At 36.9% G+C, this 27,288-nt stretch overlaps 1 protein-coding gene across 3 annotated transcripts; it reads right to left on the minus strand.

Annotated features, from left to right (window-relative positions):
• Nucleotides 1-711: 711 nt before the first annotated feature.
• On the minus strand, nucleotides 712-26,626 carry LOC133994496 (E3 ubiquitin-protein ligase TTC3-like). 3 transcript variants are annotated; one of them, XM_062433758.1, is made up of 44 exons: nucleotides 26,578-26,626; nucleotides 24,426-24,502; nucleotides 24,006-24,057; nucleotides 22,816-22,975; nucleotides 22,626-22,707; nucleotides 22,025-22,078; nucleotides 21,301-21,433; nucleotides 20,934-21,028; nucleotides 20,274-20,368; nucleotides 19,758-19,820; nucleotides 18,531-18,585; nucleotides 17,662-17,886; nucleotides 16,945-16,972; nucleotides 16,694-16,727; nucleotides 15,775-15,847; nucleotides 15,258-15,404; nucleotides 14,412-14,492; nucleotides 13,608-13,717; nucleotides 13,385-13,511; nucleotides 13,075-13,197; nucleotides 12,889-12,990; nucleotides 12,507-12,599; nucleotides 12,344-12,408; nucleotides 12,053-12,189; nucleotides 11,044-11,364; nucleotides 10,415-10,690; nucleotides 10,282-10,325; nucleotides 10,126-10,182; nucleotides 8,887-8,960; nucleotides 8,645-8,800; nucleotides 7,670-8,294; nucleotides 7,498-7,566; nucleotides 7,247-7,396; nucleotides 5,899-6,038; nucleotides 5,632-5,700; nucleotides 5,450-5,546; nucleotides 5,112-5,215; nucleotides 4,933-5,017; nucleotides 4,528-4,617; nucleotides 3,943-4,169; nucleotides 3,610-3,724; nucleotides 3,075-3,206; nucleotides 2,407-2,499; nucleotides 712-994 (listed from the first exon to the last, which is right to left on the minus strand). In XM_062433758.1, exons 2-44 carry the CDS (start codon nucleotides 24,489-24,491, stop codon nucleotides 881-883), a joined length of 5,238 nt encoding a protein of 1,745 aa, XP_062289742.1. In that variant the 5' UTR covers nucleotides 24,492-24,502; nucleotides 26,578-26,626; the 3' UTR covers nucleotides 712-880. The 3 variants fall into 3 exon arrangements, with proteins under 3 accessions (XP_062289742.1, XP_062289745.1, XP_062289743.1); XM_062433761.1 differs by lacking the exons at nucleotides 22,816-22,975; nucleotides 24,006-24,057; nucleotides 24,426-24,502; nucleotides 26,578-26,626 and adding an exon at nucleotides 22,296-22,522 and having other exon boundaries at nucleotides 22,626-22,690; XM_062433759.1 differs by lacking the exons at nucleotides 22,626-22,707; nucleotides 22,816-22,975; nucleotides 24,006-24,057; nucleotides 24,426-24,502; nucleotides 26,578-26,626 and adding an exon at nucleotides 22,296-22,614.
• Between the last annotated feature and the right edge of the window lie 662 nt (nucleotides 26,627-27,288).

Consider the following 27,288-nt stretch of genomic DNA (forward strand, 5'->3'; position numbering starts at 1 on the left):
TTATTAAGCTGTAGCAGCGACACACAGTATGAGCACAGATCTGAAGGATCTAAATCTAAAAGATTCCCTAACTTTGTTTTTCCACTGGATGGATCAGAGGATGATGCTTTGTATGACTCTGGGACTGACAGAGTCCGGGGACAGTGAGCCGTACAATGACTGGGGCGCAATATTTGCAACAACTCTGATTAAGAGTTTTCGGGACTCGAGTAAACATACAGCTACACACTTTATCAAATATGTAAAGTTACCCTGTTCTTTTAAAATGTTTAATTGAAACTCAGCCTAACCTGAACCCGGTCTGAGTTAATATACTGGTCCAGTTCAGTTAAACAAATCATTACCGGACCATTAACCATTAACCCGACACACTGTTTCAGGTGTAATATGTGTGTTTGGATTGTGTTTCAAATAAATGTAAATTGAAAAAGTTTTGGAGTATAAATGTATGTTTATAAATGAATAGCTACTGGTACAATCTTTCATGGAAAAGCATTTTTCCCAGCACTCCTATCCCCCAAAATAGACTAGATTACTAATACAGTTTTTTTAATGGTATATCGACTTGATTTGAAGCTATAATGTATACTAAAGATTGCAAAGATCTAACAATGTATAGTGTTGAAAGGCTGTATTTTCAACAAAAGCAGCTTTCCAACTATCATATCTGTTACTGAGGTTGTGACAAATGAGCACCCAAATGAGACGAGCTCAAACACGAGACATTTTTATTAGTAAATGGAATGGTGCCTCCTCATATATCTGAAACTGATACACACAATCATTAAAGTTAACATAAATACAATTATAAAAGTAATTGTTAAAAGATAAAATCAGAAATGTATGATGAGAGACGAGGGGGGAAAGCATTATTAAGACATTATGGTGCTTGGCGTCTCCTGCTGGGCAGCATAGGGAATTCATCATCAGGCAGCAAGGTGTGATCTCTGCAGGTGGGACAGGTGCTCTGCTCCTTCAGCCACGACTTTATACACTGAAAACAAACACGACAGAAACCTGAACATTAAAACTCTGCAGCAGCTCAACAGAAACTAACAACTGCTGCCACAGCCCAAACATCAAATCTTAGACTTGATACGTTTACTGCAACTTGTCTTGAGAGAAAAGTGGAATTATTTAACTAAAAAAACATTCATGATTGTCATATTCATTCAGTGTTTATTTTGAGGATGATTCAAAGTTAGGTTTAGGCAGTGAGCTTCCTGCTTGCTTCTGTTTTCACAAGCTTGTATGAACTCCACCCAAATGACTCTCTGGACTTTTGGACCAGTAGTAGTACTTTGGAGCCATGTTTTTATGAGTGGATCCTCATTTTGTTTGTACTGTGCGCACACACGCACACGCACACGTCAGAACGCAGGTGACCTAAGACAAAGTCCTGCTGAAGATTACAGGCTCATTCACTGATTAACAACTAGTGATGGTAATTGGAAGAAAAACACTGCTAGGCTAGCACAACGCATTCATGATATTTTTCACACCATGTGCTGAGTGTTTCAGATGTGTGTTTCAGTCTGACGGAATAGAAACGCTCCTATTTTAATCAATGCAGCTGTCTACACATCCTGCTTAATAGAGACAGAAGCTTATTTATAAGCTTTAAGTCTATTTTTCTAATTTAAAGGACCAGTATGTAAGATTTAGTGGCATCTAGCAGTGAGGTTACAGATTGCTCTCTTTCAAACACTGGCTCTCTACAGCCAGCGTTTAGTTCTGGGTTTAGTAGTTCTGGGCTCCTGTAGAAACATGGTGGCAGCCTCTGTGAAAGCGGGCCACAAAGATGCCCTAAATTCTACTCCCTAATCCTTTCACTACAGTAATTGTGCTTTGAGCTCTTCTAAAACGTAAGTGACCTACGTTCAAACACTGTACCTAATCAGCTCCAGCAATCAGTGCTGCTGCTCACGCTAGACACAGACCTTAAGGGTACACACTGTATTTTGGTAAAAACAGAGAATGTAAACAGAACTATGTTTACAATAAAACTCCAGAGTATTTTTAAGGTCAAGATCCTAGATCAACTCTGATAAAAAAATGCTGTCAGCTGATAAAATCAATACTAATGACTTTAATATATTTTTACATTACTGGAGTGTGCACTAGTCCAACTTCCTAACTGGAAAGAATGATCTAGCATGACTTCATACTAATTAAGTGAGACTGGTATCCATAATTTGCAATTGACTCCCTTTAAAAGTACCACTTTGATTAAGCATTCCTTGTCTATTGTTCAACTTATAAAATTGACTTACAACACAAACAGCTGAGAAAACTAAACATCTAAAATTGTTCCAACTTTAAGAACAACAGGAGGTACGGCTAATAAAATAATAAAATCCTCCCCCAATGGTTCAGTACAAACCCGAGAACAGTTTTCATCCTCACCTCCTTGTGGAAGCTGTGTCTGCACTCCAGCACACACATGTCATCTGGGCTCATGTCATCGTGACAAATGATGCAGGGATCCTCCATGTTCAGCTGCAATCAACACAAACACTGTAAGGTACTTTTACTGCAGAGATCACTGGCTATACACACTGAGTATATACTGTATATATTATACACATTATATTCAACTGTTAGCTGGTGGATTCCAGATGCTGAGGTTCAAAGACCAAAGCAGCAGACCTGGCAACAGGCCTGTTTAAAAAAAGCCCACTTTATATACCTTTATGTGCAAAAAAAGTCCCTTAAAGGAAGTCTTTATGGTAACAATCCAATTATATAACAAAAACATTGTCTCTATCTTGTGTTTATTCTGTATCTTCTTTTTATGCATCTTGCTATTGTTGCCCATTTTATTTATTTATTTATTACAGTAATTTGTTGAAAATAAAATGTAATATCATGTTTGAATTAGTATCTAATGGGAATTTATTTAAATAATTATTGATGTGTCATTGGTGAAACTATTAATCAATTTTAAGATCTATTAATTAAAGAACAAAAAGAAGACATTTGGTTCTAAACCAGACAACTTTTTTCCCTTTAAAATCAACGAACCTTCAGACTGGGGTTGATGCAGTTTATACTAATAGATGTTTAGGACTTACTGCGTTGAAGTGTGAGACTTTGTGAGATCCAAGTTGCTGCCAGACCGGGGGCTGGTTTACCAAAGGGGGCGTAGCTCTATGAGCTGGACTCCCACGCCCCATGGTGTTGGATCTGGCAGAAATGAGCTTCTCCTGAGAGGAAAAAAAACAACCAATAACATTGTTTCTAGATGACAAATGACTCAGCTGTTGATATCAAACACTAGAGGTCTTTCCTATCTGAGACCTGAGCAGGACAGGTCAAAATTACATCGGAAAAAGTAGAGATCATATAATAACTGAAGAATAAACATTTATGTGTTCACATCAAATATTTTTTATAAAGAGTGTTGTTTAACGTTTAAGATAAGGTTGTTTATATGTTACAAGGCTAGTTAGTTTTCAATTTGAAGTTATTTTTTCAACTTCTGCAAGTGTTTGTGTTCTCTCTCTAATGTTAAACTTATTTCAGATTGGCTCTATCTTCTTAAAATTTAATTTATGCACATCAGGTTTTGGTCAGTGTTATATCAAATCTTGACCACAAAACCCCTACCTGATGGTCCAGGATCAGCTGAGTCACTCCACCGACCACATCCTGCAACGCCATGCTGTTGAGACTTCCACCGCTGGATGAACGGAGCTCCTGAACAAACCTCATCAAGTCCAACCTGCACACACACACACACACATTTGTCATACATGAGGAACATACTCATTGTGTTTCTTCCTTTTGTTTATTTCAATTTTTTGTCCTGCACCAGTGAACATTTTTTGTCATGTTTCAACATTTTAATAAAGCAGGAAAAATGGAAATAATGAGACCTAGAAAAAAGCCATGGATGGAGTTGCTAGTGTATATGAGCTGGTCTCATTGGTCCAGTGTTACCTTGTATAGTCGGGGAACATTGTGGACAGGCGCTCCATGGCCTTCTCAAACACAGTGCTGTGTGGAGGCTCCTGTGTCTTAATCTGATGTTTGTGCTGCTTCTGAGGTGGAGTGGCCGGCGCCTCAGCTGCAGCTGCAGCTGGAGCTGACTGCTGGATGAGCGGGGAAGATCTGTGAGAGGCTGCAGCTGAAGACTGATGAGTAACCTCTTTGGCTGCCACCAACAGCTGCAACATGAAAGGAAAGAGTTTACATTTATTTATATATTTCTACTTGTTATTAGTCATTCATAGTATTAAGTCCAAGGGAAACCACATTTAATCATTCCTCTTCTTTAAAAAAAAAAATGCTCTTAGTATTGAAATGTTGAGCCACGCTGTGAACGGCCTCGAGCAGTCAAGCTGTGCTGGCAGGATGTGTGATGTCTAACACATGACAGCTCACTGTGACTGTTTTTGCCTGTACTATTCCTTTCTGCAATATGCCAAACTGATCTGCCAACCAATTGATGCAGAGTATGCCAATATTTGGTTATTTACACCTGTTTTATAGATGCCACAGGCCACCACCGGTGAGATGTCTTACCAGTTCAGGCTGTTTGGTGTTGTTTACTAGAAGCACCTCACTGGCCCTTCTGCCACACTTCACTTGATCCACCTGCTTCTGGTACTGCCTCTGTGGGCCATATAAAGACAAGATTTATGTATTTAAACAAACATCATAATATCCAACACAACATGGATAATTATTACAGCAGGTCCTGAAATCAAACCATTAGATTGATTTGAGCTGTCAAGTCTGTCATCAATATGGAGGCCTGAAGTCATGAAATATATATATATTTTTTAATCTTAAGTGCAACAAATTAATAACGATCTTCTCTGCCTGTCCAGTGATTATATACTGTAGTTTAAAGATAAATACATTAATGAAATATTAATAAAATCATATAATAACAAAACTAATAATACTGTGGTAAGAATCATGTACCTCAGCAGTTAAGATTTTCTTTTCAACTTCCTGGACATTGGCTCTCCAGCCATTTCTAGTCAATTCAAGTTCTTGAGATGGAAATCTGGAAAAAAGTGAATGTTATCACACATTAGCCTGATACCAACCAGTTCATCTGTGGTCCATCTGATAAGAAGCTGTGATGCTACTTCACTTACCTGTGTACCATTTCATCCAGTTTGGTCAGTACATCATTGGTGTCTGCCAGCTCTCTGTAGAGGCCGTACAGTCCCTGATCCCGGCTGCTCTCCACGATCAACAGCTGGAGGAGCAAAGAAAGCAGGACCATGTGATTTACTGAACTTTAAAAATTAAAAAGATAGATTTCTTTAAACAACCTGATTACAGTAAAGCTGGAGCAAAAATGTCTTTAGTCATTTAGTATATGTGAATGAGCACCGACCACTATGAACACTAAGTTTCTAGTGTGGTCTGGTTCTTACTGATAAATTTCTCTTTTGTTTCATTGTGGTCAATTTCAAGATCTTTGACCTACCTGAGCTGCACGAGATCTACTGTCGGTCTTATTGGACAAGGCATGACATCGCCTGATCTCATCCTGCACACTCCTCTTCTCAGCTTCTACCTGATTTCTGAAAGAAGAATAAGACAGACGTTTATTAAAACTCTGGAGAATTAGTTCATGTTTATTTAATGATCACAACCGTCACGACTTACTTCAGCTCTAAGAAATGTCTCAGCTTGCCTTCATAGCTTTGTTTCTTCTTTTTGATGTTTCGGGTGAAACTACACAAAGGAAAAACACAAATATAGAAAAATTATTCTCAGTTTCATGTTTATTCAGTCAGCGTAACAGTGAGCTACTGAGACTATTGTTGATTAAGACTAGCAGAATGTGACATCTCTACAAACACTGCTGAATAATTTAGCATCAACCACAATATTAGAAAATATTCAATTAGTTTAATTCATGTTGGCCCATACCTCCCTTGTTCCTCCACCAACTTTTCTATCTCCAGCTTCAGGGACTTCAGCACATCCTGGTTGGCTTTCTTCTCCTTCTGGTCCTTCCTCACCTCCTCCTCCAGCTTTTGCTGGAACAGTGACAGCTCTTTATTGGTCACCTTAACAAAATAAATAATAATAATGATAATGAAGTTTATTTATATACTATAGCACACAAAAATCATGAATTACTAAACACCATACAAAGACAAGACAGAATACAATATCAAATACACATATAACATTTAGGGCTGTTTAAGGTTAGATTTCATGTATGTACTCTTTATGGGATGTTCATATCCTTTTATCATGCTGGTCCCCCATAGGAAGTTGCATTTTGACGAGAGGCTCCCAAGGAAGATGTAAGAAGAATGTTAATATTGTGTGACTGACATGTTTTTGTGTCTGGAGAACTACTTAAATGATATGATATGGACTTTGGGGTTCACACCAGATGATTAGCACTAGGTATAATAGAAGGTCTTAAAGTATGCAAGTTCCTTCAAATGTTTTTTGTCAGGGATGCTCGATATTGACTTTTCTGCCAATATCCGATATTCCGATATCCGCCAACTCTTAATTTCCGATATCGATATCACTCGATACCGATATATGCAGTATATAGCGTGTTGTTGTTGTTATACGTCATCAAGCTCGCGCTGGTAAACGTCCCATGCTGCGTTCATGCAGACTCGGAAATGCTGAAGCCTACACAACAAATATCGGTTATAAAAACCTGATACCGATACTTCCCGATATTACATTTTTAAGTGAATATCGGCAGTTAATATCGGAGGGCAGATAATATCGGACATCCCTAGTTTTTGTATGTTCACTAGAGTGTGGTCTCCACCCTATATAAGGCTATATATTGGTATGATACATAGAGAAATATCTTTTTCCTAACGTCGCACCATTGAAGCATCGATCGATCATCCTTTGCGTGTGTTTTAATTCTTCCTCTCTGGCTCCAGAAATCCTTTCGATCAGGCTGCAACTAACAATTATTTTCATTATTGATTAAGTGGTCAATTTTCTATTTTGATCTATAAAATGTCCAAAAATCGTGAAAAATGTTGATCTCTGTCCCCCTAAGTCCAAGGTAATGCATAAATGTTATCTTTGACCAAACCAACAGTTCGCAACCCAAAGATATTCAGTCAACTATCATTTTTTAAATTGAAAAATGACTCAGAACATTATCAAAATAGTTGGTGATGAATCTTCTGTCAATTGACTAATAATTGCAGCTGTAATAACAACAAACAAAAGTTAAGTCACTTGATCATTCTGGTGCATCTCTCATTATAACTGGTTATGAACCTACTTGAATGTTGACATTGATCTTTCGTGTTTTTTCCTCGATTGAGTTGATCTCTTCTTTGTGCCTAAGATTGACTTTGTTACTGCCATTCGTCATTTCATCAATCTTCTCCTTTAACTCTTTGTTGCTCTTTTCTTTTTTGTGGATGTCACCCTAAAGGAATGAACAAGACCACAATAACATCAACATGTTGTGCTGTTGGAGGTTACTTTTTAAAAGTGAAATGATAATACATGAAGCTAAAAGAGACTCACATGACACTTCTCAAAAGGCTCATGAGGCTCTGTATTCACCGCTACACTCCTCATGGTCTCTGGACACGTCTAAGAGAAGGCAAAACAAACAGTTAACACACAATTTCAGTTTTCATGTATTCACATGCTCCATCTGATTTATTTAATAATCTGATGAAATGTTGGTATCAACCTGCACTGCTTCATCTTTCTTCAAAAAGCGTTCCTCACTCGTCACTGAAGCGATTCCACCAGAAGATGAATCAGTTTCCCAAACACCAACATCTAGCTCACTGCCATGAGAATCCAGGTGGTCATAACCATTAGGTAACAAGTAAGCAGCATGCTGTTGACTGTCAAGGTCTTTGCTGTTAGTCCAATGGCAGTAGGGATCAAAGGGAGAGTTAAATCCATACGGATTTGGAAGGATGGGAGAGTCTCCAGATGAATAATTCTTCAGATGGTTTATGAACTCTGGATCATAAGCTGCAAGGAGATCAGGAGGTGAAGATTTTGTGTCAGGATCATCTAAGTCATCCAGGTCGTCCAGGTTATGCAGGTCACGCCGGTCATCCAGGTAATCCAGGTCATCCAGGCTGGATCCCTGTTCAGCATGCTGCAGGGAAATGGCGTGCTTAGCCAGACAGATACACCTCCCCATCTTTATGAAGCGACGAGACTCCAGCAGGAAGTTCTCAAAGCCGCCTGCTTCTTGGATCTTCAACTGAGCCACAGGAGGGAAATTTTCAACTTCACCCACCAGCAGGGGGTCCTCAGCAACCAGGGGGCCGTGCTCTTCCAAGATCTGAGCAAAGTAGCTGCAGAACAAGAGAGAGAGAAATCAGAAGATGACTGGAATGAATGATATGGGGAAGTCAGTATGAGACTACCAAAGTTTTGTTGGAAGAACATGATGATTTTTGTGAGTCCAAAGTTGAAATTGATACAGATGTGGTTCTCAGGGACATAATGATTGCTGGAGCAGTGTGGCTACAGTTTCCACAGACAATGACTATACTACAACTATCACAGAAATAAAATGATGAGAGAAACTGACCTTTAAATTAGGAATACTGGAAAGGATGTCTTACATATACACTACTATACATTCTGAAAACAGCACAGGTTGAAGTATTCATATAAACGTGGAAATGTAGCTTGAACTTACTCATACAAAGTCTCTTTTGTTGGGTCAGTGCTGTTGTCCAAAATCTTTTCAAAGGGAGTTATGTGTCTGCTTCTGTTGTACTGCTCCTCAAAATCGTCCACTTGCTCTCGAAGGTGACTGGGTACACCGAACGGATCAACAGGATGAAGGAATGATCTGTTGACAGAAAGCTCAACATGAAAGAACAGTAACAGACCTCCAGGAGACGAGCTGTGTGTGTCCATGTGGATGATGCAACTTACAAAGAGTCTTCTTCAAAAAAGTCTTGGTCCCTATCGTCTCTTGGAGTTACACCTCTCATCCAAACAACAACACCCTGAGAGGAAGAGAAGAGGACAAACTTCAGAGGGATGGTATAAAACTATGTTCTCTTTACTACAGCTGACACGATTCGTCAATAAAAAAATATGCTGATGGACAGAAAATCAACTGCAGGGTTTCTGGGGGTTCTTTTAAAAATTTATTTTTTTTAAGATGTTTTTTAAAGTACAGTTACAGCGCAGTGGGTCAGTTGGAAATTATAGATTTAATAATTGGAAAGCTACTTACTGCAGCTTTACTAGTTAAGAACAGAAGGTTTTGTTAGCAGTTGTGTTGAAGAACAGTCTTGCCAACCACTTCATAGTTATGAATGTGTCATTTAATAATGGTTATCATTTATATATATATCTTTTTTGGTGTTGAAGTCATGATTGCTTTCTTCAACTCAGTGAGATAGTAATGTCACTTTGTCATTCGATGATGCATTGTCCACATCTGTGTGCTGTCATTCACGCATACATGCCTATGGAGACAACCTATTCCTAAAATAGTTGAGATCTGATCCTCCCTCAACATCTACAGGCATCCTCGAACCCTTGAACTCTCAGATCATTCATGACCTGTTTGTAAGGAGATACTGGTGTTTGTGAGATGCTGTTTTAGGGACCTGACTACTTTTACGTTTGCCTCTGTGGAGAGGTATAAAGCCACTTGGCTGTGTAGCACTGGGCTGATGGATTTTCTCTCCAAAATTGTAAAAAAATGTAAATCTGTAAAAATATCACAATTAATTGTTATATACAATGTGTATATTTGGGAAAAGGAGACAGCAGGAGAAGCATGGTGTACTCAAGTTGTGCAACATGTTTTAATTTTAATGGACTAAGACATTATTTGTAATGAGAAGACGCCAGTTTTTATGTGTTTCTATTTTGTTTCAGTCTGTCAGTCATTTATTCCAATTCATATACCTACTCTAATCTGATTGTCCATTCTCCTGTGCAAGGAGCAACCCTTCTGAGCAAGATTTAATTTGATTTTTGTGTGATAGTAAATGGACATGGTTGGGGTTATGGGCTGTTAATCAGACATCACATATTTTTTTACTGTTCTCTGACATTTCATATACTTAACCATTAATCAAGTAAGTAAATGGCAGATTAATAAAAATGGAAATATGATTGTTAATTGCAGCAACAACTAGCAACACAACTCCTGACCTTTGGCTCTTTCTGTTTCTTTTTCCGTCCTCGATTCTTAACCTTCATAGGAGAATTCTGCAATGAAAACAAGTGTTTAGTTTAGTTAATGCAGCAACAAACTATACTGTATATCGGTCATTTATAGTCACCATGCTTCAGTTTCTAATGACTTACATTTTCATTTTCATCAGACTTTTTTAGGACTGAACAATGTCCATCTGAAAATACAAAAGAACTGGAATCAAATCACAAAGTCGGGACAACAAAAAGCAACAAATCAAAGGTTATACAAGTTCAAAATACGTACCCATCATATCAAAATACTCATCCAGTATGGTGTGGCAGGACTCATACACATCCCTATGCTCCTCCAGGGTCCAGATAAACAGTCTCATGTCATGTGGTGGGGCCTGTTTTAGGTATTCAGTCACAGTCAAGCCAATGCTTGAAAAAAGTTCAGGTCTAATACCGAGCTTCTCTATAATGATCTCCTGCAACAGGCCAAAGTCAAGCAGAAGAGCCAGATCCAGCTCCTCCAGGTGTTCAGCATTGCGGTCAATGAAGGATTTGCCAGCATTCAGATCTAAGAGAGAGAAGCGGCCATTAGGTCAGGATTCACACCCTCTGTCTGTGGCTGTACATTTTTTCATATTTCATCTCAAGTTTTGTACCTTTGACCATGTTTAACATAGACATTATTACAGTACAAAAATAACAGAAAAATCCCAAAAAGCATTACATATCCCCTTTAAGTCATTTTTTTTTCAAGTCATCACTAAAATGAACCCATTACACATTTCTGATATATTTGACAACTGTACTGAACTTTACACCTCACTACTTTTTATGTCACATCTCTCTAGTTACTATACAAATAATCATTTAAACTGTAATACATTAAAGCTGTTCAGATCATCACACATGATCAATTCTGACCTGCATCATTGAGACGACACGCCCAGTTGTTCAGTTTGGGATTTGTTTCCAGACAGTCAGACAGTAGGTGGATGAGGACACGAGCCCAAACTCGGTTTTTCCTTTCTAGTAGCAGTTCAACAATCTGACCTAGAGTCTCCAGTTTCTCCTGCTGCCAGTTCAGGATCCTCCCAGCTATCTCGTTGCCCCTCAACGAGTCCAGCTCCAGCCAGGGCTTCAGACTGCTGGTCAGGGTTGACACAGGGAGGCCTTTTTCTTCCCTCAGCAGCTCCATGTTCTGGCTGATCTGCAGCAGAACTCGATCCTTGTACAGCAACCAGGCTGACGGCACAGTGACAAAACATTTTAGGCATATTACACAACTGTTATCTTAAAACCACCACATCTGTCGGATAGCATTTCTTGCTTTTTTTCCTTCTGAAAATCATTCGAGCTCCTCATTTTCCTCATGTCCAGACTCTCACTGATCTGCACTCCAGGCGTCCCTTATGGTTCAACGTGTTAAGGGCTTTGGAGCATGCGGTTTGGATGTGGGCCACATCCCCCACAGTGAGATATAAAGCAATGTTTGAAAGAGATATTTTGGTTACCAGGGTAACCCTCATTCTATGGAAACCGAAAGAAGGACCTGACAACACTGCTGTGCTTGCGTGTATAAGGTACATGGAAGCAATATGCTTCTGAATGCCATGTGGGCTGCCACAGTCGATCATACAGTGGGGATGGGCTGGCCCGTACAAGTCTAGATGATCAGTCTGTCCTCCCAACAGATGTGGCAGTATTGGAGCTTCCATGATTGATTGTGCCAGAAGGCTACAGTGAGATACCTCACTAGGTTTTAAAACACCAGGGTTTACCCTGGTAACCAGAAGTTTAATTGCTATTATAATAATATGTTTTATGCCTTTATTAGATAGCCAACAGTGGAGAGATGACAGGAAATGAGTGCAAAGGTCTGGAGCTGGATGCACCCCAGGCACCACCAACAATTGTGATTTAGTAGCAGTACCTTTCTCTTGACTCTGGGTCGCTGAGTTGTCTGGCTGCAGCAGAATCTCATCGTTGTTAGTCAGTTTATCTTGATCTAACTGCTTATGTTGCCTCCTCTTCAGTCTGCGCTCTTCCTTTGATTTTAACTTCTTCAGACTAGAAAATAAAAGGAAAATGAAAAAAAGGCCAGTAGTATGCGATCGTTTAAAGTGAATCAGATTTTTCTTTCTGAACTGAATACTGGCATATTTTTAGAAGTATATTATATGGACCATCTTCAGCATCAACTGTTATTAGACTACAGTCTCACCTTGTACATTTCTGATTCACTCTTGGCTTCTTTGGAGTATGAGGTTTAGTGATGTCAGCTTCAAACTGAAAACAGAAAAAGACTCAAGTTAACACTGGTCATGTTATTCACAAACACAGCAACTCTAAAAGCAAAAAAATTCACCTCCACAGAACATCCTTACCTTACATTTCACCAGGCCTGTTGGACCGTAGATTCTGATATTACAGATTTGACCCACACAGTCTGGAGTCAAACACGTATCTTGAAGGAAATCCTATAACACAAATACAATGCATAAATAAACTATTTTAACAGCCAGTCATACAGCTATTCTGGAAATGTTAGCTTTACTAAGACTAAGCAAAAACAAAAGCAATTATAATCTACATTTTGATTATGGTATTTCTAATGCAATTTTTCTATCTAGCATTCTAATAACACTTGCTACTTGAGAGTTTGTACCACGGTTCTTAGAATCACTCCACTTTAACCCTTGATTGTCTTACCTTGCTTGTCAGTTTGGATAAATCCGTCAAAATGATGAAATGTAAATGCACATTTACCTTTTCATTCTTTTCAAAGAAGGTCGATGTCTTGAGCGACTTCCAACAGCTGATGTGGTATTCAACGACGCAGCTCTGACAGCAGTGTATTTGAATGAAGCCCTGCAAAAGAGTCACATAAGATTGAAATATGTCTGTATTTTAAACCTTAAAAATTCCTGGCTGTGTTTTACTGCCATCATTTACCTTAAAATCTGGGTCAGTGAAGTAGATTTCCGCTTTCAAATGGCCATTGCATTTCTCATGTCGACAAATGGCATCAGGAATAGGCGGAAATTTGCACAACTCTATAGCACTCTCCAGAATTTCCTGAAAAGAGGAAACACAAGTCAAACTGAGGATAAATATTAAGTGAAATCGAAACCAAGCAGTATAACTTTTTTCATTTTTATTGAGTGATTGAAGTGCGTCAATTTTTTATTGATATGGTTAAATATATATACGTGTATTTAAAATGGCTGGTCAGATATAAAAAACATGGTTCATGACAACATACCTTGAAATAGTCTGTCTGCGTTTCTTTGACAATCTCGGTTGTTAAAGGCCACGTGAGTTTACCCGGTGTTATTTGATTCTTGACCATCTGCAGGGAATCTGTAAACTCCTCCAGAGCAACCGCAAACCTGTCCGAAGAAGAGACATGGTTGGTTGTACAGTTCAAAACAGCTCAAGATCTAAATGAACAACACAAAACACCACAAGACTGAAAGCTACGGTACCTGTTCTCTTTGACATACACCTTCCCAACGGCGTAATAAACCAGACACTGAAACATCCTCTCCTCAAATGACTTGATCTTCTCCAGAAGTCTTTGCGCTTGTGAAAGTTCCTGTTTATCAAAGCAACCACACATGTAAAGACTGAGACAGTTTGTCAGATATAAACACGTGGTTGGTTCATTTACACAATTCTTCATGTTGCAAAGGCTCAAAATATCCTGTCCATATAATATTACCTTGACTGGTAAAAGGTTGCATTCACCCTTATGAAGCAATAAACTAACTTTACGAAGAAAAAGGTGCCCCTCTATTCTTTTTTCATCACGTGGTGAATAAGGAGAAGTTGTGACAAACAGTCCAAACTGTTAAATCAGTCACAATCAGGTGCTAATTTATGAAGAAAAACACCATTAGTTTCACCAGTCGGACACACATTTTACCACCAAAAGTTACAGTTGTTTCGGCTGGATGACAATCAACTGATTTATTGGTGAAGCAAAAGGACCGCTCATGGTATAAAGGTCAGATGTAGTGCAAACACAGCTTTGATGATTGAGGTACAAGCAGCTCTATAAATACAGTGTTACTGGTAACTTCCCCATCGCTTCCGGACTTTTAGTTGTTTCAGGAACACTGTTTTTTAATGTACGACATTTTGCAGCAAGGTTCTCACCAATCTATCCACATTATTTACTCTAAAGACATAGATCCAATGTGAAGGACAGGATAATTCTTTAAGCTTAAAAATACTGTAACAGATGAGCTTTTTCCATTCCGCCTCTAACAGGACTATCTGTGAGTTACCTGAGGCTGGCCGATTTCTGTCAAGGCGGACGCACGGCCGTACAGCAACAACAGCACATCCAGTGTGGAAAGTCCAAATTCCTGAGAAGAGCAAAAGGAAGATGTATTATTATTGTGTCTTTTAAACTTTACTGTAAACCCATTAGTAACAAACTTTAAACTTTGATGTGATTCTTATACTGCAAATGATAATTGAAAGAGAATAATGTGGAAATGTGAACACAATAATTCCACAATATAAAAGTCAAAGCAGGATACATTCACAAAATTTCTGAAGCATGTTTTGCCTGCATGTGATAGTTGATAGTGGTGACTGACAGGAAACATCAGTGGAGGCAAAAGTGACATAATTGCCTGGGCTTTTATCCATCTATTTATAATTTTGTCATTTATTAATTATCATATTCATCTTATCTTTCACCCTTGTGTAATAAGACTTTATCACATTCCCTCTTTTGTGTAATTATCCAATTTCCTGTGCAATTTTTTAGTACAGGACTACACACCACATGTGTATTAAATCTGCAGGTCATGTCTGTATAGTTTTAATTATCATTCACTCACTCTTTTTCCTCTAATTTTGAGCTGCTGTTACAAGGGAATTTCCCCTGTGGGGATCAATAAAGTTTCATCATCTTCATCATTATCATCATCATCAAGAGTACCACAGTCTGCAGCCAAAGGGAGTTTTCTATTCATGTACTGACTGGTTTTTAATTTTGGAGCACATTTCTACAGTATGACAACAATGAATCCAATACTTAAAAGATCTATACACATTAGATAATTCTCTCAATCTGCTTACAGTTATGGGACAGTAGTACATTTTGGCACTGGTATGATTACCTTGGGTGTACTGGTATCCAGTAAGGCCAGTGCCTGGCTGAAGGCCTGCTCAGCGTTGCGGCTGCGGAGGTCGGTCAGGGCGGTGTGAGCGTCCTGCACCAAAGATCTCATCTCTTTACACGCATCTGATTTACTATCAGTGATTTTCTGTTTGTAAAGAGAGCACACAACACAACGTTCAGTCATACTGTTGCGACTTAAAAGCTACAAAATATGCTGTTAAAGTTATATATTGTCAAGCTGTGGCTACATTCATCCAGCTAATGTGAGACTGATCTATTTGCTTTTAACATACGTCAGAGTTTTAATGCTATACCTTACTGGAAAAGCCTTTATAAATAATTAAAGACAGATACATCTAGGACTGCAACCAACAATTATTTTAATTATTAATTTATATACCCATTAGTTTCCCTATCTACTCATTACACTGTTAATAATGTCTCCCCACAAAAATAATTTAAATATATTCTTGATAACATATTAAAAATGTAGTGACACTTGAGCAGAGCTTTACCTCGTCTTCAGTCAGACAATTTCTGCCCTTTTTCTTCTTTGGTGTGGGGCTGGAGTCTCCTTTTCCATTCTCACTGAAAAAAAGGAACTTCTAGTCAGGTTTATGGCGAAAAATGTCACCAAAACACATTCTGTCGCTCTGCTATATGATTAACATGAAGATCAATTGCAGAAAACTTTCAGTTTTCTGTCTTTACTACCTACTGGCCAACTGCCCTCTTTTGCCTTCAGGTAGATACTGACTGTATGATTAGGACTTATTATTCTGTGTTTGTTATTTTGTTCAAACTAAGGACAGTTTCACAATTTCTAAAAAGAAAAAAATCTATTTTAAAACAACAAATATAATGCATTTATAATGTAAGTGATGGGGGACAAAATCCACAGTAAATGTGTCAGTTGGCAACTTGATATGACTAACCCAGACTGTTGGAGCCTCATATTAGCTTCTGTAAATATTTAAATGCAGTTATGCAGCAAATGATACATGAACACACTGTGGACTTTGCCCCCCCCCCAATCACTTACACTGAAAGCACATTTGAAAGGGATCTTTTAATGGCCAGAACAAGAGGAATGACTACAGCAAGAAAAACCTCTTACAGTGTTTTTCTAATTAAAATTATATATCTATCTTTTGAACTTAAAAAGGAAATAGGTAGCACAAAATAAACAAACTTGCATGAAGCTTAGTTAAGTATTTTAATACTGTGGGAACAAACTGAGGAGAAAAATGTATTGTATTGTTTTCACAACAGGATTCATCTATCAGTAGCGCCACACTTAACAAAAAAACAAAGCACGTGTTCATCAGTTGCTCCAGTTTTCCTTTCCTCAACATCAACACAGTTTTCATGAATTTCTTATACAATAACAGGAAGCTGGGGAAGCCTGACAGTGGTAAAATAACTTCCACTGACCTTTTCGATGACTGTGGGGTCCTGTCTTTTCTCCCTGCAGAGAAAATATCTGCCATTAAGTTTTTATGATAATGTCATGAAAATAAACATAATGCTAATAGGGAGACAGCTGCCAGCACCTCATTATGACACAGAGAGACAGAAAATTATGTTTGTTGGAAATCGCAACTAAGCCATAGATACTGCTACTAGGATCTGAACATGGATTTTGAAGAAAGAACTGCATCAGTAGGTGTTATAAACAAACTTACCTTGCTGGTTCGACTTCTTCACTCCAGACTGTCAACACACAAGTTAAAGTTCATTATCATCTTTGACCTTCAAACTTAAGCTGATGTCAACACAAACAGACAAATGTGCTGATAAAAGAGAGAAAGCTGTCTCTTTACACTGACAAAAAGCACAACGCTAGCAGCTATGTGGTGTTGTGCTTTGAACTTAATGTTAACATCAACATGCTGACATGCTGAGGAAAAGTGAGGCGATCACCAAAGTCATGAGGACGAAATCTTCTAAGAAACATGTTGGAGCCACAGAGCTGCAGCGCTGATAAAATGAATGCTTAAATCTCTTTATTTACCTATTTTATTTGAGAGAGACAGAGAGAGACATTTAGCCTCATTGTCAACTTCACCTAATTCACAGCCAATTCAGAGATTGTGTATTGATTATTTTCATTATTGACTATATTCTCAAAAATCCTGATTCCAATATGATTTAAATAATTCATTAATTATCAATATAGTTGTCAATACATTTCCTTTAGATCAACTAATCAATCATTAACTGTGGTTATATATCCAAATATTTCAGTTAATTTGGATTAGCCTAATCACGCACTAATTAAATGACCTACTTTCCCAATGGGGCCTTGAGTATTTTCTGTTAAACATTGATAGCATTGATTGTTATTGATATCAATTGAACAATTGTTGGTGAAATGTAAAATAAATTAAATGGTCACTAACCTTACTGTTTGATTCCACTGTTGCTTTATTCTTTTTCGGCGGTTTTCGTGTCTCAGGCGGATCTTTCCATTTCACGAAATAGAAAATTAATTTCAGGTGTTGCGTTTCCAGTGATTTCATCGCCTCTTTGTCCTCTTTACACAGAGTCTGTGCTGCACTATTGGCTTCGATCGCCATTTGGACCTCTCCTAAGAAGAACAAGGCCTCGCAGTATCGGTAGTGACCCTGAAACAAAGAATTAACATGTAGTCACATCTCACTCATAACTATTGTTTTCCTGATCAGTTACTAGCAGGAAAAAATCTAAATCTGATCTAATAATGGTGCTGAAAGAAAAGTTAAAGAATCACCAAAGTCATTATGATTCATCATCTGTGGACCATGAATATATGTACAATATTTCAGATGTGCATGTACTAAAACATTTTGAGACCAGATTGACTCTACATCCAGTACAGATGTATTCGATGTGTGTCACTGAATACTTAATAAATACTTCTTTGGCTTTAGCTACAACCACAATTGAAACCAACACTGTGTGCATTGGGAATTATAAATAGTTCCCTCAAAAGCAAAAAACATTGAAAATATAAAAGTATGAAGTATAAAGATGTATGATGATAAAGGATTATATTCATATAGCGCTGTACCTAATGCTTCTAAGCTTCATTTGTTGCCACACTATTCGCATGGCAAAATCAGTATTTGAATATTTTATTTGTACATATAATATATGTGTGTGTGCACGTGTGTGTCTAACCACTCCTTAACTTATGCGTAACAAATGTTGCATCAGGGTCATGTTTTCTATACATCTCACCTTCTTTGTTTCTACATTAGTGTGAGAGGATCATAAAAGAAATGAATACCTTTGCCCAGACTGGTTTTATCAGAGTAGCACGCTTTCCATCACCAACCGCTTTTCTGTAAAATCAGAAATTCACGTTTTCATTAGAACATTTCTTAAAAAACATTTCCTGCAATAGCTAAATGTTCATTCTTGCACTACAGTGTGACTCAGAGTGACACGTAGCTTCATAAACTCACTTTCAACAGACAGGGTGACTCCTGGGAGAGTGTGTGTAGCTCTTCTTTTTTTGTTGTTGATGTTTATGATTTCAGAATCAAGAATTAATGTTCAAAATACAAGCTGTACTTCACTCTCAGATATGACCCTCAATTTAATCAAAGTTTGATTTATTACTGCTGAAATTGTTGGTCCTGACAGATCATCACAGTTTGCTGTCACAAAGATGATTAAAGGTTGTGAGGACATCAGTTTCTGCAGGAAAAGCACATTTTCTCCTCAAAACTTGCACAAAGTCAGTCAAAAAATGACTTCTCTTTCTAAATTATATTTTAAAGGTTCTTTTAATGAGTTTGAGCTTTCCTAAAACATGTCATGGACTTTCTCCTCACAACTCTAACACATGATGAAGAAGTCACACACACATTTGACTATGACTAACAGAGTTGTTAATCATGTGACATCTGGGAGCAGCTTCCTGTCTCCTTCTGGTTTGACCCCTCGCACGTCATTAACCAACTATGTGTCATAAGCTAAGAATGTAATATCCACCCGACACACATCTCTCCCTTGCCTTTTGTACCCAGCTATTTTTGCACTTCATCTGATCCCAGGCTTTTCTTTTATTGCATAAAAGTGCTTTCCTGTCGGTCAGATCCGCTCTGTCAGTAAATTCACATGTGTGACGACATACTTTAAAAAAACACCTTCACTAACAGGAAACGTATGAACAGGATTTGCTAAAATACTTTTCCTCTTAGTCCTAAATTTAGGATCAAAAATATCATTGAGAATTTTTAACAACTAAGGATGGATTTCCTCATCTGAGACGCTTGATAAATAAGGTCTTCAAAAAGGTGTAATAATGTTGGCCTGCTGCTGTCTTTATATTATAACGTTTCTTTATTTCTTTACTGATAATTTTTAACCATAATGTTTTAATTAAGGACTCAAAATATGAAAACTGTTATATTTTTCTCTGAAAAGCTTAAAAACGCTTTAATCTTATACATCTTGTTTCAATTATTTACAAAATAAAAGAAAAAGAGAAGTCTGACATGGTACTTACAGATAATTATTACACTTGATATAGCACAGAGCTCTGTTTCCATACAGTTTGTGGTTTTCAGGGCTGGATGGAGAAGAAATAAATTCAGTTAGTATACAGATTTAACAATTCATTATTAAGTACAGAAAACAATAAACCTGCAATAAACCCCGTCTTTGAGAAACTTATGTTCAAATTTTTGTTGACACTGTGTCCATGAGGTGTTGATTTAGCCGGTTGCTTCAGTCACTTTTTAGACAGTAGTCAGCGGCGACTTTGTATTATAAGGAGAGGCGTTTCTATCTGTCCCTTTCATGTATAAATTAAATACACAACTGTCGACAAAAAATTTAAATACCAAAACTTCACAAAGACTGGGATAAACAGCATGTTTATGTACAGGTGTGCCTTATAAACTGATGAGTCAAACTTGTAGATCAACTCAATTTAAATCATTTTAAACACTAGATACAAATCGAAGTTTCATGTCTGAGAAGCAAAAACACTAAAAGAAAATATTAAAATATCACAACTTACTAGTATTTGATGGCTTTAGAGTAAAACTTCAGCGCTTCTTCATACTGATTCTTCGAGAAGCTCTCGTTTCCCTTCCTCTTCATTTCTTCACTTCTCTGGATGAACAACATGACAAACCGCAGCAATAAGAAAATTATTTATGGATAATGGCGTTCACTTTTTGTACAAACATGAGCTAACGTTTGGACTCGGGAAATATTAAATATTTATTCAATAATGATCTGTTAGAATTCAAAATTTAAAAGCACCACATGCTGCAAATAACGAGCCTGAAAAGATAGTGATGACACCAAACCACATAAGAAGTAACATGAGGAAGCATTTTTGATTTGTGTGATAGAAATATGAAGAGCTCCCTTTTTGGACTGCTAAGTCTTTTTATTTCAAAGCTTTGCTGTTAGCATTGTTAATAAGATAACAAGCATTATCATTAGATGTTTCATTACCAGAGGATTACTAAAACCTGAAACTACATTGCCTCCATTTTCAAACCACATGATTACTATTGAGAGGAAAGGTTTATCCACATGACAGACAAAACATCTTATTTTCTGCATCAATTCGCACTCGCACCTTCCCCAAGCTGAATTTGTCCAATAATATTGGTTATTTTACGATTAATTGTCCAGTCCTAGTGTAGAGCATGCCGGTGAGTCTTACCTCTATGCGACTTTCATGTGGTGAAGTGGTTGCGCGAGTCATTGCCCTTATTGTCTTCTCCGCATTGTTTCCCATTTCCCGAATATACTGAGAATCTGATAGAAAGTAAAAGAGCAGTTTGATCAATTGCAATTGAATGAAAACATATTCTTACGATCCACAAAGAACTAATCCACACAACTAATGATGCAATGCACATTTCTTTTCTTAAAAATAGATAAAATGTCATTATATAAAGTAAAACAGCCTGTCATGTTGTTGTTCTTCCATTTGAATTACTAGAGATGTCTTGTAACTTTATGAAATAACTGTGTAAGGCCTGAGATGCATTACGGCGTAGCTGAGTAGCAGCAGGACTGTGTCTTACACTCTGTGAAGATGAGGTGCAGGGCTGTGAAGGAGGTGTTTGGAAAGCCCAGATCCATGATGCGCGGGCGGAGAGAACGATCTCCTACCCGCTCCAACCACTGTAAAGCATCTTCCAGAACATCTTTGGAGCGCTAATGTTAAAAAAAAAAAAAGCCACAATCACATTAAATTGTCAAAGAGAGAAACCAATCCACTGTATCAATTTATCACTATACAGACAATGATGTTGATTCTGTGAGCCCTCTCTCAGTTTTCTTTGTGCAAAAGCAGTTAGGGTTTATATCTTCATATCGGAGACGGGATAAATTCCTGGCTAGCAACATTTAAAAAAAAATATTATTAAAAAAAGCTAAGTCATTTTCCTCAATAAACTACACTTCTGCTAAACACTTGACCTTATAATGTGAATGGTATACACTTTCTAGGAGAAAAAATCAATCTAAAGCAATCCAATGTAATAACCTTCCAATAAACAAAAAAAAAAACATGAAGCTCATACTACATTTCTATGTTTCGTGTGTCAGAGTGATATTCAAATCAACTTTTCATGCTTTTTTGCTGCATTATATGGATTTTTGTGTACTAGTAGCTGTTGTTCTCCTGATTTAACCGAAAGATACAAAAGGCAGTCATGTCTCTGTCACTGATTAGAGTACCTCAACTCTTATTAGTTAATAACGACTGGTGTACTCAATGCACAGGATCCCTTTTTTTAGACTTACCAGGTTAAACCTGTTGCTCATCCAGATAAAATGCTTGGAGTGGTCCTTTTTCGACTGCAACAGAGAACAAATTACAAAAAAAGTATTAGATCAAAGCAGACGCACTGAAGGCCTGTTACATCCCATGTAACCAATACACACGAAGATCAAATTTGTGCTACATTCTGGATTTAAAATACTTAAAAAACACATTTTAATATTATGAATATTCTAATCTTTTCATACAAATATGAAGCAGAAAGTGAAATATCTAAATAACCAGAAATACCACCTCTCAACCGTATGCCTACGCCAACCAGTCAAGTTGCGGTTTACATCCATGTCCGTCCAGATTTCATTAATATTGGTCAAAAATGTGTTTTGAGAGGTCACAGTGACCTACTGGTACACTTTCCCTTTTTCCTCATTCTTTATTGATTTCGCCATCATGACGCAGTGTTGACTTCATGCCTTTTTCATATGCTTGTGTTTCCTGGAACATCTTCCCAAACTTTTTTACTACAAATTGCAACCATTAGTGAGGAAACATTACTTATTCATGCTGCAATCTTGTAAGTTGTGTTAAAAGGCTTTAGACTAAACCACAACAGCATCAACTTACAGTTCCTCGCTCCAAAGCTCTGAGGATTGATTCCAATGTTTCTATCTTCTTCAGGTTCTCCAGACTGAGATGTTCCCTGTCACTAGAAGGAGATGATTGCAAGATTGTTAACAGTCTTAACTTTTAAGGATAAAAATGTTATTAATTGGTGGTTGCAAAATATTAGGGTCACAATTATATTTGTACTTACTCTGCGTCAATTAGACCTATATCTATAGCCCAGCAAGCTGTGGTGCTGAACTCAGTGTTTTGCAGCAGAATAGGAAGCCAGAAAGCACAAAGTTTCAACAGCTGTGCAGCTTCCTTTCTCACATCAGCTTCGATGGCGATCCATTGATCATAAACTTCCTCTAAAAGACAGAAATATACAAAAAATTCAAGTACAAAATCTGTGCTGCTTACAGATGGGTGAAGCAACTGTGGGCATCAAAGAGAATTAACAATCTCAATGTTGAAAATAATGTCAGATGTTTGAGCAGCAGGCAGCCAGAGATGCTCCATAGTCATTGCACATTAGTCTTATTTTTATTTTTTTTAAAGCAGAAGCAACAATATTTATTCTTGGAGCTTTAAAATACAAGAAAATAGTGGTATGAATCGTCACTGTCCTCTCAATTCGATTACAATTCCCCTGTCAATGATTCAATTTGATTTGATTGTACAATGAGTCACGATGCGTCTCAAAACATCTTAAGGTATGACATCCTCATTTTTATTAGTGCATGGCTAATTTTTCATCATGATACAAGAAGTCAGATAAATATGAACTCCTATTTAGAAAGTGCTTTAAAAATCAGGATGTCAACATTCAACATACATGTTAAACATAAATTTCTTCACATTAAAATAAGTTGTAAACCAAAATAAATAAATAAATAGTATAGGTCTGGTAGGGGTGGAGTGCTCTGCTGTGTTAACGTCACGTCTATTAAGTCTTAAGTAAGTCTGAAAGCAAAAAGGGAGATGAACAAATAATTTAATGACTATGAGAAACTGGCTGAATAGATGTCTGCACAATGTGTACAGAGCAGAACTTGTTTTCTCATGCTTCATTAAATATTTGACGGCATATCTCCACAAGATTCTTTCCAATAAGCTTACCATGAGCAAACACAAAAACGCTACTGTTTGTGCTCTTATTTAAAACGAAGCCTTTAAACAGTTAAGAGTCTGCTGATTGCTATTCACCACTTTTCATATTGAGAGTTTAGCTTCAAAAGATGAAATGTTGGTTAATCAATCAAAATACTTGTGTAAAAGAACATCACCCATGCATACATACTTCAGTAGATACCATAATAACTATAGTTTAAATATATAATGTAGCATTATAGCCATGAATCTTAAAGAACTGTCTATTAAAACATAACTATCCCGTACCTGATGGCTGTACTAAAGTGATCGCTGTGTTCTTCTTAGAGGTCCTCAGAGTCTGAGGAGTAGAAACATTAAAGTTAATCAGTGACAGACAGAGAGGTAATGATCAATCAATCAATCTTTATTTGTATAGCGCCAAACAAAGTCATCTCAAGGCACTTTACACATAGAGCAGGTTCTAAACCGTACTCTTCAGGTTTTCATTTTAAAGAGACCCAACATTCCCACATGAGCAAGCACTTAGCGACAATGGCAAGAAAAAACTCAATTTTAACAGGAAGAAACCTCAGGCAGAACCAGGCTCAAAGTGGGCGGCCATCTGCCTCGACCGGTTGGGGTAGACAGGAGAGAGAGGAAGAATAGGAGAGAGAAGCACATGAGTTGGCAAAATGCCATAATTTTGTAGAATGGTTAATAACTCACATCATTAATGCGTTTTCTGGTGTTTTCGGATTGAACGTAGTCAGGTTCAGAGTCTGAATCTGACATTTTGTCCAAGTCTGAAAAAAAAAAAAGTTTGCATGAATCACTCCAAAATATGCTGCAAATGAGAATAAATAAATACATGTGAATGAAGTTGACAGTATTTTCTTCTTCTTTCAGCCACTTGACATACATTTAAATACAAAACCAATGAGGTAAGTTTAAAAAAATGCAATTAAAGGCTAAACTGTATACAACAAATAAATAAACTAACTCAGTTACAGAAAAAATAAATAGTAGAATAGACAAGAGGATTATAACCATAACTACAATATACTATTTGATGAGTATACACTGTTCAATGAATGAATAAATATTGATATTTGAATAATTTACACAATGTACAGTATATAAATATATGGCAGCATATACAGACAGTAATTTAAGGATTATATAGAAACAAAAATGATGAATCTGAAATACCACAGATATGATGGATAATGTAATCAAATAACAGACCAGGTGAACAAGATTTAAGAAAAATGTATTCAATTATTAACAGACAATTGGCTCTTCCTCCCTGATGCATGCAAGACTATGTGAATCTGACATTAAACTTGTGGTTATGACATGTGGGTGCGGTTGATAACAGGTCATTAAATGGACACAGGACCAAAGGGACAGATAACGCGAACCACTTTAACCCTATATTTGCATATCCCCTTCTTGTTTTGCTGCATTTCTTTAACCCATTGTCATGTTGATTTTAAACCAGCTGAACAACAAATTGTGTTAGTATGAAAATGACTGATGGGAGATTAATACAATTTGAGTATTTTAAAGGTAGTACCTCCTCAATTGGTTGGTACACTTTAATAACTCTAATCCCAAAGCCCCTGAAAGATGTCCTACAAAATGATTACAGTACATCTACCTGTTCAATTTAAGAAACTCCTAGATTATTATTAACATGGCTTTATGTCTGGTAAAACATAGAACCCCAACCTGGACAATTTGACAAACTGCACTTTTAATGTCCACTACTGTGCAATACTAGTATTTCAAGTATACAACTAATCTCAGTTCAACTGTGCAATTTTTTTTTCATTTCAAATTTGTGAAATAACAATATCAAACTCATGTATATTATCAATCAACACCATTATTACTGTTGTACATAATTCTTTTTTTCAATTACTTTTGTTTTTATTGCTTTTGTACTATTAGTTATTATTTTTTTATTGAAGCTCTACTATTTTTCCTATCCACTTTTCCATCATGGAGCAATTAAAAGAATATCTTATAATATGAGACTCATCCTTAATTTATTAAACTATTCCGATTTAACACTAGATTACAGATATAATCTTTTCCTAGATTTATTATTTAAAGCCCCTTGATTTATTTGGATTTGATATCCAATACACACCAACATGCTTTTGATAATGGTTTAATATATAGTATAAATGTTTACATACTAGTAGTAAAAGTTGTTTAAATTGTTGGATTAGATATCGTTTAAGACCAATAAGATATTTTTTAATTTTAATTTTTTTTAACAATGCTGTTTATTGATGGACATTGGTATACAGAGGGTAATATGGGAAGCATTAAAAGTACAATCTCCATTTTTCCCCTTTAACTCCAACATCTATCAACAACATTAACATCATTCAACAATAAGGGAAAAACAAAAAGAAACAATAATAATACAAATACAAACCTTTTGTATTCTTTTAAGAGGGTGTATAATTAAATGCTCTCCAAGCTGTGTAAATAAAGTTCATATTTTTTAAAAATGGGTCGAAACCACGGTACCATTGTAGCTATTAGCTAACCTACGCAGTATTGTTTTGATGCTGTGCACAGCTTGTAGTAATATTAAAGTCTGCTTTAAGACTACCTGAATCTGTTGGGTGATAGATAATATTTCCTCACAACGTGGCAAGCTTTAGCTTATCGCTGTTTCTGTTGCGACGACATTTTTTCTTCCTACTTTTTTTTTTTTTTGTTTTGTTCAGCGCGAAGCAAAAAACTACCACGACGTAAAACCAGGAATACAAAAATAGCAATTGAAGGAAGCAGCATTAAAAAAAACACACAAATCAACTGATATATTAATATTAAATGTTGTATTTCTAAGACAACTCACCGTTTTATAACCTGAACTTCGCTCCCTTGTCTCTCTCAGATGTGTGCGGAAATGGAAACTCAGGAAGTGTTTTGCGTGCGCATGCTCATTGACACAAAAACACACATGTAAGCTGCAGAGAGTCGGTGCAAAAGAAGTCTTGCATGGAGGAGAAAAGATTGTCATGCGGTTTACACTGTACTCATAAACTGTGCTACTGAAGTAAAGAGGAAGTTGCAACTTAACCCTAATATACTATTCATATTGTGACATAATTAGTCTCTACACCAAATTCACATTCATGAATCCCCCATCAGTCATTAATAAATGTTAGATTAATTTTATGGGGGGAAAAAGACATTCACAATCACTACTTTATGGTCCAGGACAACATTTTATAGAATATGATTAATACAACATGTTTTAATGCTGATTTTTAGTTGTTGTTCTTTTATTTTCAATAAACACAATAAACATTTGAACCAGCTGCTCAAGAATTTTAAAAAAGATGCATTTATTTCCATTTTTGTATAATGTGGGTCACATTAGGAAAAGTCTGGCTTAAATAAATGTGTGTAGGGCTTTTTAATTGTTTTTTGCAGCTCTCAAATGTAAAAATGGGTCACATTTGACTCTGAACAGTATGTACGGGTTAAGTATCAAGATAGGTTGGACGCTGCCCTTAATGTTGCAGATATATATTGAGAGGATTTGCATTAATTCTGGGTAACT

Source organism: Scomber scombrus, chromosome 14, assembly GCF_963691925.1.
Source record: "Scomber scombrus chromosome 14, fScoSco1.1, whole genome shotgun sequence".
Lineage (NCBI taxonomy): Eukaryota > Metazoa > Chordata > Actinopteri > Scombriformes > Scombridae > Scomber > Scomber scombrus.

Coding starts and splice junctions, on each gene's coding strand:
- LOC133994496 (XM_062433758.1), bottom strand. CDS start 24,491: ATGTCAGATTCAGACTCTGAACCTGACTACGTTCAATCCGAAAACACC. Junction 12,600..12,888: donor TCTTTGAAAAGAATGAAAAG/GTAAATGTGCAT, acceptor TTTGTGTTATAG/GATTTCCTTCAAGATACGTG. Junction 11,365..12,052: donor GACCCAGAGTCAAGAGAAAG/GTACTGCTACTA, acceptor CTGTGCCGTCAG/CCTGGTTGCTGTACAAGGAT.